The 12,920-nt window shown below is 48.1% G+C and overlaps 1 protein-coding gene across 1 annotated transcript in view; it reads left to right on the forward strand.

Moving 5' to 3' along the window:
- Positions 1-10,583, forward strand: part of CLYBL (citrate lyase beta like) — a 94,605-nt gene extending 84,022 nt beyond the window's left edge. Inside the window, exon 9 of the mRNA XM_026038331.1 lies at positions 10,427-10,583. Within this exon, the coding sequence (XP_025894116.1) occupies positions 10,427-10,522 (96 nt within the window). The 3' untranslated portion in view covers positions 10,523-10,583. The remainder of the gene's footprint in view (positions 1-10,426) is intronic.
- Positions 10,584-12,920: the final 2,337 nt, after the last annotated feature.

A 12,920-nucleotide genomic window follows, 5' to 3' on the forward strand; every position in this document is an offset into this window, starting at 1 on the left:
CACTGAGCTTTCTCCACAGCAAACATCTCACCRAGGGAGCCTCTTGCTCGGTGTGCTAGGGACACGCTAAAATGTGAGTAGCAACTTCCCCATCCCACCTCTAGAAAAGTGACACGTTTTATAAATCCTCGTGTCCCGGTGAACCAGCTCTCCTGCTTTCCTTTTTGTTATAYTAAAATGCACAAGTCCGTAAAACTGAAAATATAGCTGTGATTAACATGGYTCAGGCATGTTTCCACTAAGTTATTAATCAAAGCTAAAAGCCCGGAAAAAAATAAATTTGAGGGATCTGTGCGGCTGTTTGTACAGTAGATAAGTCACTGGTCTTATGTCTTTGGGATTGCAGATTGTTGTTAATTGGTGTCAAAGCTTGATCCCCTTAGTCAACAATATTTTATAATAAAATTAAATATTAGGCTGTTATAATTTATTGCAGATTGAGAGATACATTTATCATCATAATGTTTCTTTGACAGAAAGCAGAATCTGGCTACTTCATCTTGAAAACTAAAATGCTTTTAGACAGCACATCTTGAATCTGAGTACTGAAATGACTAAAAATGTGAGGTTGCATGGGATTTTAGATCCTGCATCAGTGTTCATACAGAAGCAAATCTGAGATTTTTCTAGCCTAAATTATTTGGGCTTACATTATGGAGATGGTCTTGTTTGGTATCTGTTTCTGTTTTATATCTGAAACCTAACTGGAAAATATCATTCCTAGAAAATGAACAGCCACTTTGCCATTTGTGACAATTAATAAACAAATTAAAAAAAAAAAAAAACTTAACTATATTATACAATTACTTACGAGAGCTAAATGCTCTAAAACATTGAGATGTAAAAATGAAAAATGTTAAAAGATATTGGTTTAGTATAATTTTGATATCTTTCCAGTAAAATTACATTACTACATGATGTGCTTCTCAAAATTAAATTCAGCATAAAGAAAGCAGGGGTAGCTGCTGGGAAAATCTAAAYATGAAATAAATGGCATAGTGTGCTCAAAAATGAAAAAGGAGGATAATAAACATTATTTTGGTAGTCTAAAACAGCTTCTGCTCTAAATATCTCAGGTATTTGCAGTGCATTAAATAGGGAAGTGATGTTATAGATCCAGATTATCTAAGTCCAGAGGCAGAGTTAAAGGGGTAGAGTTAGTGGGAAAAGCCACTAGCTTGTTGCAAGAAAAAAAAAATCACACTTTTGTTAACACATGCAAATACTCTTTACAGTGCAATTAATGTTGTATGAAACACACTGCTCTGTTTCCATCATCAATGCATTGGATACATGACTGTAATATCTTTTATATGGTGTTCGGGTTTACACAGGGCAGGAAACTAAAATATTGAGTGTCCGACTTGTAAATGCATCACATATGTTATTGTAACAGGATCTTCAGGAATTGTCAGCTTTTAAAATAATATTCAGGGGGAAGGGAGAGCGGCGGAGCAAAGTAAAAGGTTAATTCCGCACTTACATACAAATTTATAACTGCTTTACAAGAACCTGCACATTAAATGGGGGAGCTAAACACTGCCTCGGAAGTCAAGTGTCAGGTAAGGATATTAAGAGTTAAGCTAATTCATTCACAGTCCCCAGCTCTACGATCCATTGAATCCTCTCGATTCCAGGGGGCGAATATCCAGGGGAAGGAATATCTGTACACGCCGTATAGGATGTGCGAGGTCCTGGCAGGCCCTCGGCGTGTGTGTCTTGTCCTACAGCCTGTGCATCGTGCACCGTGTTCACGGCAGCCTAGGAATAATGCACACGCAGCCAAGAGATTCGCCGCACGGAACAGTTTCCTTCATGGACCTTCCTGGGGCTACAAAAATCCTAGGAATGCATTTATTTATACAGCATCTCCCCAACAAAGGGATGGAAATTTCCAGCAGCGGCTTCCCTTACAAGAGTCTTTGTTTAGGAGAAGCCAACACGAGCTACTGTATCTTGGAGACGATGGAGCCTTGTGCTTGGGCCGGCTCCAGCTGCCAGCCGGGCCAGCGTAAGATCCACACGCGGCCTCCTGGGAAGGCGCTGCGGCCTCCACAGGCCACTCCGGCCTCCATGGGCCGCTCCGGCCTCCGTGGGGCCGGCCCTCCTGCCCACGCACATCCCGTGGCTCCCAAGGGCTCGCGGGCGATCCCGGGGACCCCCGTGTCAACCCCTCGTGTCGGATCCGGCTGCGGATCCGGCGCCTTGTGGGAAGCGGCCGCGTTCGCCGCCTGTAGAGGCCGCGGGCCCAGGCTCGGGCGCATCTCTCGGCACMAACGGAGAGCACCGTGGGATTTAGTACAGGCCCCTATTACCTTTAAATATTTTTATCATTTTTAAATAATTACCGAGCACTTAGTGATAACGTATGTAAATAATAACCATTTATGTTTATTATTTACTTTTCAAGCGGCTATGTCAAATTTTAACGTGAAAACTGGCAGTCGATAGGGATAGAGAGCACCCACGTTGCCCTTAATCACCCACTGTGTCATTTATTATCTGCAAAAGGTTTTTAAAAGGGGGTCGGCGTCACGCGCGAAGGCTTTTCTTTCCAGGAGACCCATGTGGGGGCAAGTCTCGAGCGCCCACAGGGACACGAGGGACACGAGGGGGTCTCCCGCTAAGTGCCCCCGCGCACGCTGGCTCCTGCGCCGGCGCGAGGGTCCCGAGGGAGCTGTGCCACGCGGGGAGAGCACGGGACGGGTTTCCCCAACGCGGCGCCGCGAAGGCTCCTCAGAACCGCACGCAGAACCTCCTCTGCTTGCCAGGCACCCTCCCGCAGGCATGCGGTGGGCCGGGATGGCCTTTTCCCGGGATTCAAGACACCCCAAGGGCGGCACTTGGGCGCCGAGGGGCCAGGAGGGCGCCCCAATGTTGCCCCCCGCGGCGGCCGCCCCTGCCCAGCGCGGGGCGAACGCGGCGCGCGGCGGCTCCCCGCGCCGCGGATCTGTGCTTAAAACGGGCTAACGAGGCCAGTGGGGCTCCCGAGCCTCGTTACGCTTCCCAAAGGCGGGTCGTACAAAAGATATAATGTTCGAAGCAGATGGCCCCTCTCAGGCCCTACTGAGGGAATTTGGAAAGTCTGCACAGCCAAAATATTGTTTCAGCTCATTTGGGTAGCAGCAGCCCTAGCGCTTCTCCGGGAGCTTTCGTAGGCCAGCGGAAAGCTTTGCTGCAAAAGCTCCGTCACCTCACATGGAGAATCTCTGTAAAAAAAATGACTGTTTAATCCTGCAAATGAATCCGAAAGAAAAAAAAAAAAAAAAACGGAGTACACGGGAATAACGGTGGTTGCGCTGCTGTTGACGGCGCGAGCTTCCCTGTTATCACGTTTCTCTCCTGCACTGTGTTTTATGGCCACCTTCCCCTCAGGATCAAATGCCTCTTGTGTGTTTGGGAGGCATTTGCTTCCAGCTGAAATTTTCTGGGCTATATTTAACAAACTGCTCCCGTGACTGTAAACCTCAAGTTAGTTTAAAGTGGCTTAATTAAGGGCAACTGAGGATACTAAGGTCTTAATATTAGTGACTTTTCCTTTTTCTGTATAATAGCGATGCTCGCAGGGGGAAAAAGGCACGGCTGGATGTGATGTGTGTCCTGGGAGCTGCTTTTGTGCTGTAAAATAAGGCTTTGCCTGGCAGCGGCACCTCCACCAGCGCGCTTTCCAGGATTCCCCAGTCCCAAGATGAGAAGCAGGATGGATGCGAGCTTGGAATATTCCTGATTTCCAGCACTCTTTATTTTTCTCTTACATTGCTGCCAGGGATTTATTTGAGGTAAAAATTCATCCGCATTTCCTCGTGTTGCTCTTTCGCAACCTCCTGCATCATCCCATCTGCTCCACGAGGGAGAATCCTATCTCATAAAGCCAGGCTGCAGCCTGGCTCTGGCAATCCAAACTGCTACATCCTCTAACCCAACACTAGTTCCAGTATAACACTGGTAAAAAGAAACCAGTTATTAAAAAATAAATAAATCTGGAACATAAAAGCGAAAGAAAAAAAGAAAAAAAAAAAAAAAAAAAAAGCAGTAATTAAAATTTCCTTCATGTAGACAAGAGAGACTTGCTGGTTTTCTCCCGACTTCCCTCCCTTCCATCCCTTAGTTCAATAGATCCGAGAGGCCCACTGTGCATTTCCTCCTGCCAACAAGAAATTTTAGACAGATCTATTCAGGGACCATTTATTTTCCCTGGGGATTTTTTGTGTATTCACTTAGTGTGAATTTCCTTTGCATATCTTACTACAAAAAAAAAAAAAAAAAAAGGATTGTAAAAGGATTCCTCGTTTGGGAAACGGAAATATGTAACCAGCAAAGCTCTGTTTGCATATCTTGCTATTTGTGGTGTCTTCAGTTTGGTATATGTGACTAGACTAGTTATTTGACATCTTTCTTACATGCTGCAATGACGTGGGGAAAAAAAAAGGCTGGGAGTTGTGTCAGTCTGGTTTGTTTGGAGGCTTTGTAGAAATATGTGCTGAGCAGAGCAAGTGCAAGGCATTATCTTGCTACAGTCGGAAAAAAATACGTTTCGTCAGCCCAGAGATCTTTGAACGTCCTGTAGCAGCTCTCTGAACTTCGCAAGTTCTTCAGCAACAGCGGGAAACGCGATGCAAAGCGACGTCCTTTTGGCTCCAACTTGCAGAAGAAAACGTTACCAAAGCCGCGTTCAGCCCCGTCTSAGCTGCGCGTTTGTTTCTTCCTGGAGGCTCCCCCAGAACACGGCCCCRGCCTCCTGGTCCCGGGAAAGCCCCTTGCCACAAGTGCGGCTCCTGCCCCTTTTGTCCATGTACCTGTGTGCAAAGCCAGGCATCCCTTTGGAGCCCCACAGCAAGGATCTCCACGTTTCCTCCACAGGGGATTGCCTGAAGAACGTGTGTTTCCATTTAATCCGAAGGGAAATTATCTTCCCTAATGCCGTGCTTTTTAGGGGGACCCTTTGCTCTCCACCTGCTTCCTTCCCTCCTCAGCAGAGCGGATCTGCCTTTCTTCCAGAACACAAGCCTTTCATTGCCAGTTTAACATTATGCAGGATTAGAGATCATGCTCTCAAATCTGGGCAGATTTTAGTGGGTTTATTACGCGTATTTTTGTGGCCTCAGAAAAGACACAACTAGACACTGGGGATTTAGAAGTGGGAGATCCACTTAATTAAAATGGGGAAAAGAAATAAAAGGGGGGGGAATGTTTCTCCGCTGACGCGTGCTCCTCATGCCGCTGCCCTTGGGGCTCCTTCCCTGCCGCGGGCCAGCAGCTCCCTGTAGATTTTGTAGGTCCTGTCAAGAGGCGCCCTTAGGGCCACTGTCACCAGGGGAGGTCAGCCTCGTGGCTGCAGGTGCTGCGAGACCGGGCAGCACCAGAGGTTTGTCAGCCGGGTTGACCAGATGCCCAGCAATGGCCACGGCGGTTCCCGAGATGCCGCGGGGAGCCCTCACAGTCGGCGCTGGCGTCGGGAATTCTGCCTGTAACCAAACAGGGAATTACAGCCTGCAGGGCTTACCTGGGACTTGGGGAGTTTATACCTGCTAGCCCTGGGGGAGGGCGATCCTCAGCCTCAGCACTTGCCCGGATTGTAAACCCAGGGGTCCAGGAGCTGCGGGTCTGCAGGGACACTCTCACTGAGCTCAGTGCTGTCACCGATAGAGACACAGGCGAACACAGAGAGCGCAGACGCCGAGGAAACCCCCACAAGCGCTCCCAGGTGAGCGACTAGCTCCAATTCTTCGCTCTCATTAGCCAAAGGGGACTAGCTTGCCTGATCACCGTCCCACGTGTCCCAGAACAATTAGTATTTTGCTTTAATTAACTCCTGCGCTTTAACCCAAGCCACAGCTCAGAGAGAAGCATGTCACGTAGCTACAAGGTGCCCCAAGTGTTCCRCATCCTGATAGTTTTATCCAGCCTGTTTTTCTAATTTACTCTGAGATATGTAGGAAAACCAAGGACTGTGGGAGTAAAACCCCGCATAACATCACATACTGCCTGGGAGCTTTCAGCAGAGTTGAGGAAGTTGCCTGTCTGGTTTCTGCTCCTTCCTAGTTCCCCCAGGGAAACTGATCCTCAGCGGACACAGAAATCASTGACTCTGAATCCTATCTCTTTACTTTCCAAACAGATTAAATGCCTCTCACCAAGAGAAAAATAGACTCTTTAGGGTGAAATGATAATATTTATGAAGCTTCTAACTACTCCCGGAGTTTTCCCAGAGCAGAAGTCGCTGGACACTCCCCCATACACACACATAGAGATGCTCTTAGTGCTCCCTCCAGGAGCCACTGTGTTCCAATGTCCGTGTCTGGGCCCTGGCATGTAGCAGACCAACAGGGAAACTCTTTCCGTGACTTCATACACCTCCTTGCTGTAGCTAAAGGAGATCCTTAAGGATGACATCTACGTATGCGGCATGACCAAGAACCATGACCAAGACCCAGGGCAACACGTGGCCAGGTCGTCTTCTAAGCTGCCAAAGTTACTTGGCTTTGGTAGTGGCTACATTTCTCCACAGAGATTCCTAAGGTTCAGACAGAAGTGCTGCCAAAGCAGGTGGGTTAGGAAGTTTGGTGCTCTCAGTCACCTGGAAACTTATTCCAGTAGTTATTCGTAAGGCTTAACTTGGATCATTTTTCCATGTGCCCATTTCCTTGGCTCCTGACCTGTGAAAATGGCTCTTCCCTGTCACCCCCAACACGATCACTCCCTTTGTCTGTGGGCTGCATCCTTGCACCATTTGGGGCTAACTGTGCTCGATTCTCTTTCTTCTAAGTCTACATTTTTTAGCATTTCCTTCTGGAATTAAAAAAAAAGAGAGTAAAAAGAGCAGCCTTCTATCATTTTAATTAAAGAAAGAAAAAAATCAGCAGCCTTCTATCATTTTCATTCCCTTCCAGCTGCTTTCTGGATTTGCCCAAAGCTCTCTCCATTGCCTTCTCAAAGCACTTCAGGGCTTAGTGAAATTGGAAGTGGAGCTGTGGAGACCTGCCTCGCCGCGGCCTGCATCGCGCGTTAACAGCTCGTGGAGATTTTGCAACGCTGAATGCTTTTAGCAGAACATTAAACGGGACATTATGAGTTTATTGYGCTCCAGTATGGCACGGCGCCCGGGGCGAGCACCACGTTGCGGCGCTGCTCGTTCATCATTCGGCCCGGAGAGGGTGGCCCCGTGCGGAAGGTGGAGGCTGGGGGCACGTCTAGAAACGTCCAGATGCAGCACGAGGTGGGCCTGCCTCCTTTCTATTTCTGCAGGCTCTCGCCAGCTTTCCATGAAGGAAATGCAGATCTATTACATCCTTCCTTGACTATCCATCATCTGCAAAGAGCTCTAGCTACTCTGCAGGATTTCCCAAGTAGGAAATGTTGCCTGTTCTTCTCTCTTCCTGGCTCTTCCTCTGGTCTTCCCTGCTCGTCCTCCCGACGGAGGCACGGAGCGGAGCAAGGTGGCAGCTGAGGGGCACAAACCCTCCCCTGCGCTGTGCTGCCTTCACAGCCGCTCGCTTCGGGCGAGCCAAAGACTCTCGTGGCCTCCGTGCCCCGCAGGCCGCTGCCGCACGCAGAAGTCACTGCAGCTCTAACTGAACCTCTGTGGTATTCACCGCATTGCTGCCTTAAAATCCGCCCGGGATAAGGAAAGCAGCACAGGTGCTGGATTGCCTAAAATAGACGTAGCGGTTTTGGCCCATAAATCCGTCCATTCCCTGAAAACCTGCAGGACAGCAAGGGCCATCGTGCCACCAAAGCCACCTTTCCCTGCACATCACCAGCCCACGACTGCGCTCACCCACCAAGCGGCCGCTCCGTTCCCCTCCGTGCGCCTTCAGCCCGGAGCTCCCGAGGGCTGTTGGACGCCATCGGATCACCTGGAGGCGGGAGCCGTCCTGAAAAGGCTCCCACTGAAAGATCCCGACGGTGCTGCGAGGGACAACCAAAAGCCGCACGAATAGGGCAAGTGCCAGCCGAGCAGCGCGCTCTCAAAGTCACTCCAATTCACACCGCGAGTTTCCCTAGGAAGCGGCTTCGGATCCAGCAGTTTAACTACTGGAAGTCTAAGTACAGGCTGGCAATGTGAGATTATTAAGAGAATTAGCCAGAAAGAAAATTTAGCTCTATGACTAAATTAACCACCAGGTTAACAATCTCAGAGAAAATGGTGTTTAGGGGAAGTCTTGTTTTCTTTATATTAACATGAAAGAAAATCAAAAGAATGTTGAAGGCAAATTTCATCTAACAGAACTGGAAAAGAGGGCATGGGGACAAAGCCGTAATTACTGGCATTTCCTATCTGTTGAAACCTGGGGGTGGAAAGAGTGGCAGTGAATAGAGTATATTCAATGGCATCAAAATAGGTTTCTTTTCCTGGACTTYAGCTCAACACTGCAAATTAGCAGGGAGAAATGAAGCCTGAGTGAACAGGCAGAGAAGCCAACTTGTTCATGTTACTCCTGACTGCTCCAAAATCGTTTTTTTTTTTCCTTTTTTCCTTCAAGAATTCAAGCTGAAATCAATGCCACTTACAGCTGCTCTCTGACAAGGGACATCCTGCATACCCAGCGCGGTTCAGCGTTCACACGGGTAGCTGCCGTTACCCTGCTCTCCTTGAAAACCCTGACAACACATTATTTTAATGAACAATTTCAAGTCTTCATTAAAAGACCTGCCATTTAACTAACTGCTACCTAAAAAGGTGTTTTGGCCCCGATTCCTCCCRCTCAACTGTGTACGGTCAGCGGAGGGGACGGGAGCCTCCGGCTCACGACGGAGCGTGGCAGGACACAACTGCCACCGCGGGCACCCGCGTCGCGCTGACAGTAACGGGGCTCCCAACGCAGCCCCTTGCGACCTTAACCTCCCTCTGCTCCTCACCCTTATTGCCTTATCCTTATTACACCTTATCCCCTCTGCGAATTTCTCTGTTAAACAGTAGGCATTGTTTGACTGAATGCTCACGAAGAAATGGCCACGATTGAAAGATGGTTTTCTCACAATGAAAATACGAATCAGGCGCCAACAGATCCTTCGGAGCACTCCACGGACCCAATTTTTTCTGAAGAATTTACTTAGCCGCTGATTTTCACAACTTAATAAATGTAACAGTGTGAGGCTGCATTGCCTGTAAATGTTTACAAGTGAAAATGGCTGAGATATTGCGAATATAAAAAGTGTTATTGTTGTTGTTATTATTATTATTACTTACATAGGGCTGATTAGTTGCTCTGTAAACAAGAAATTCATTTTGAAGCATTTGTCATTGCATACCTGTCAGTCCTATTTTTCTTCCAAGGCCACCTAAGATATCACTTAGCTGCTGGATGAAATCCTCCTTAGGAGTTTTAAATATTAGGCTTTAATACAGCATGTGCGATACAGTAATATTCTGTTGCATTAATTTACTGTTTAAAGTGGATTTTTGTGTTAGTTGGCATAAAATGTGATTTAGTGTTTAATTAATGCTGCTTCACCCAAGCAAAATACACCACCGGAGCAGCACCATCCGTAAAAATGTTTGCAAATGGCTTATATTTTCGCTTTACTTATCAGATTCCTCTGTTTAATTGTTCTCGATCCTTACATGAAAAACAGAAAGGAACAGGCACAAATAACTAAACTGCTCGTTCTACCCTCCATCTCTGTTCCTGCCCCGACTGKGGCAGGACATGGAATGGGAGCCGGGCTTCCCAGGGACAGCCGCACAGCGCTGCAGCAGCACCTTTGCGTTAGAGCTCTTCAGGGGATAAAGAGGAATCTTTGTTTCCTCAAAAACGTGCCAAAATGCAGTCAGAATTGCAAACACGRTTTTTGTTTGTTTGATTGATTGCTGAACTTCAGAGCATCTTAAAAATTCTACTTGCTCAAGACAAAGGTAGATTAAAGTATGCAAAGCAACAAGTCAGGTGTGGCTCTACCTAATACATAACGTTTCTTCCGCTTAAGATTTAAGTGCAATCCACACCTAATAGTTTTACACCTGTCGCCAGGGTAGCACCACAGAGTCCTTCGACAGCGCGCGCGGCCCTGGGACCGTCACTGCTGGGCCAGCACGGCCAGTTCCGCAGTAATTCCAGGACACTCATCCCGTGCGTGAGCCGGCCGGCGTTCCTGCCACCCACATCATTCACCCAGCAGCACCCAGGGCACCCACGCTGCACCCTGCCACGTGTCACCGGGCAGGCAGAAACACACAGGGCTACATCCCCCGTCTCACATTTGGCCTCTTTTTACAAGCCCTGAACTCCCACGGCATCTTTCTAATTTACTGTCCTTGCCTCACGTTGGTTGGTTCGTCTTGTTCTAAAACTTGCTCAATATTCGAGTGGGGTCTAACGGTTTCCTGCTTTGCGGATGTGTTTAAAAAGGAGAAAAGAAAGGAAAAAAAGAGCAAATGACAATTTCCAACAGCCTTCTGAGGAAGTTTATATTCTCTCTTTTCCAGGGAGCCTTTACTTTCCGTGGGAGCATGATAGACATGCCATTACTGAAGCAGGCACAGAACATTGTTACGCTTGCCACAGCCATCAAGAAAAAATGATCTGGTAAATGAAGCTCTCACCATGTGGCCACAGTAGCTGTTTTAAAAGATGACTATCCTTGGGGGGGGGGGGGAAGAAAAAAAAATTAAATACATCAGGCTTAAGCAGAAATTAATTTGCATTTTGCAGATCTGTCATAATTACTTGCTAGAATTGCTAATTATTAAAAGTATTTGAGATTGAAACCGCTGCTCACTCCTGTGTCCTCATGGCCCACRTCCTCATGGCCTGCAATGAAGTCACATCACTGACTTTGCGTTAATTATATAAATGCAGGATTATGACTCCTCTTTAAGGATAAGAGCAAAACATAAGCTGTGAGCTCGGTTAAAATCACAGCCTAAAATCGGGTCAAATCACTTCTGGCTTTATCTGTGCTTCTTCCCGCTCTCGTGTGGAAGCCCCAYCAGAAAGGGCAAAGTCCTGAATAATTACCCACCGGCTTAAATAASGGCGATGAAAATCATCACCCCGTGCGGACCCCGCTTCCTTGCTCCCCCCTTCTGTAGATGTGCAACAGCCATTAAAAATATTGCTCCAACAATGCGAGACTCTTGACTTTTCCTTAAGTGCTTGCTATTCAGGCCATTYCCTCCTGGAAACGTGGAGCCCGGGAAGGGCTGGGCGGCAATAAACTTGTAGTTTTCGGAGGCACAATGCGGCAGAACTTGTGCATATGGTCTCGAGTCAGATTTACATCACATTAGGGATACGGCTACAGGTCATGTGGGCCGTGTGGTTAACGGGCTTAGTAAAGCTGTTTTGAAGAGGTTAACCCAGCTTGTAGTAAGGGTAAATAAACATAACAACCAGGCATTGTCCTCTATTCAGCATGTACTCTTATATGGAGGGCTAAAGGGTATTGAAGCTGCAGAGGATCAACTTGTGGTTGCCAGAGGACTCCAATGAAGTTTGAAACACCAACAATCAGAGATTTTGTTTCTGTTCCTCATTAAATCATGAGCTTTTGTGCTCAGACTATGAACGACCGTTCTTTAAGAAATTAACAGAATGGGAAGTTTTAAACTATGCACCAACCTTTTCATGACCTACACAGCAGCAATGCTGCTGCACTTAGACAAACACCGCGGGGAAGGCTGTTCTGTTTATTTAAATTTGTAAATAGAAAACAGTTGTTTTTTAGTTTCATTTTTCACCGCCTCCAATGGCCATTTTACGTACAGAGTCACAGCACCTCATTCCTCCCATCTGCTCGCTTCTTCTGTTTCCCCCCCGCCTCCCCCGAGCCGCGTTTTTAAGCATTTTTGTTATTTTTGATTAATTAAAGTGTCCGTGGCGGGGGAAGAACACACACACACGCAAAGACAAGGGCGCTGCTCGCGGGGCAGCGCGAGGCCGGGCGCGCGGCGCCTCCCGCCTCGCCGCTGCCCCCTCAGCAAATGGCGGCGCGAGCGCCTCCCGGGGACACCCCCGGGCCGGGAGGCGGAGGGGACGAGGCGGCCACGCCGCGCTCCTCACGGGGACGGGACGGGGACGGGACGGGCTCCCGGGGCGCAGCGCCCAGGCGGGGCAGGGGCGGCGCCTCGAGCGGCCGGTAGAACCGTTAGCCGGTAGAACCGTTAGCGCTCCCCCCGCCGCGAGGGGAGCGGCCGGTAGAACCGTTAGGCGCTGCGAAGCGCGCGCACAGAGGCTCCGTTACGGCGCAAGGATCTCGAGGCTAATCTGATTAATTAAGGACTACCTGTTTATATTGCGCCTCGCTTCCCCCCCCCCCCGTTATTAATTCCTGGATGACTAAATTATGGGTAGCGCTATTAAAACATTACCAGGACTAATGAGAGGCAATTACTTAGGAGATGAGCTGGGGCAAGGCGGAGCGGGGCACACGGGTAGTTATCCCCGCAGATTACGTTAATAAATCATCAGGTGCAAGGCAATACGGAGGCAAGGCCCGGCGCGGGGTGGGGGGAAATGAGATATAGGGTGTTTCTTTTTTTTTTTTTTTCTTTTTTTTCTTTTTTTTTCCTTCTTGCATAATTTTTTCATTAATCTCAATAGGACCCGTGTGGCGTAGATTGTTTTATTCCCTTAATACCGCACCGGAGGGAGGAGAAGGAAGGGGGGGATTTCAAAATAAAAATAGTGCTACAACTAATAACGTCTTCATCATTTTCCCCAAGCCCCACCGCGTCCCGAGGTGTTTGCGCACCCGCGCAACGGGCCGCGCCACTAAGTCCCGTTCTTGGCCGGGGGGGGCGCAGAAACGAGAGGCGCTGGCGCCCGACTTGGGAGATGTTCGAATTTCCTCTGAAATTTCACCAATTTCCCCTTTTCCTCAGGAGGAAAAAAAAAAAAAAAAAGACTTCCGTACTTCCGTTTAACGATCTGACCGGTTTTCGCTTTATAAGAAATAAAATGCGCTCCAGTTTGTTTTTA

This window comes from Nothoprocta perdicaria, unplaced genomic scaffold (genome assembly GCF_003342845.1).
Source record: "Nothoprocta perdicaria isolate Ctin4 unplaced genomic scaffold, notPer1 scaffold_208, whole genome shotgun sequence".
Lineage (NCBI taxonomy): Eukaryota > Metazoa > Chordata > Aves > Tinamiformes > Tinamidae > Nothoprocta > Nothoprocta perdicaria.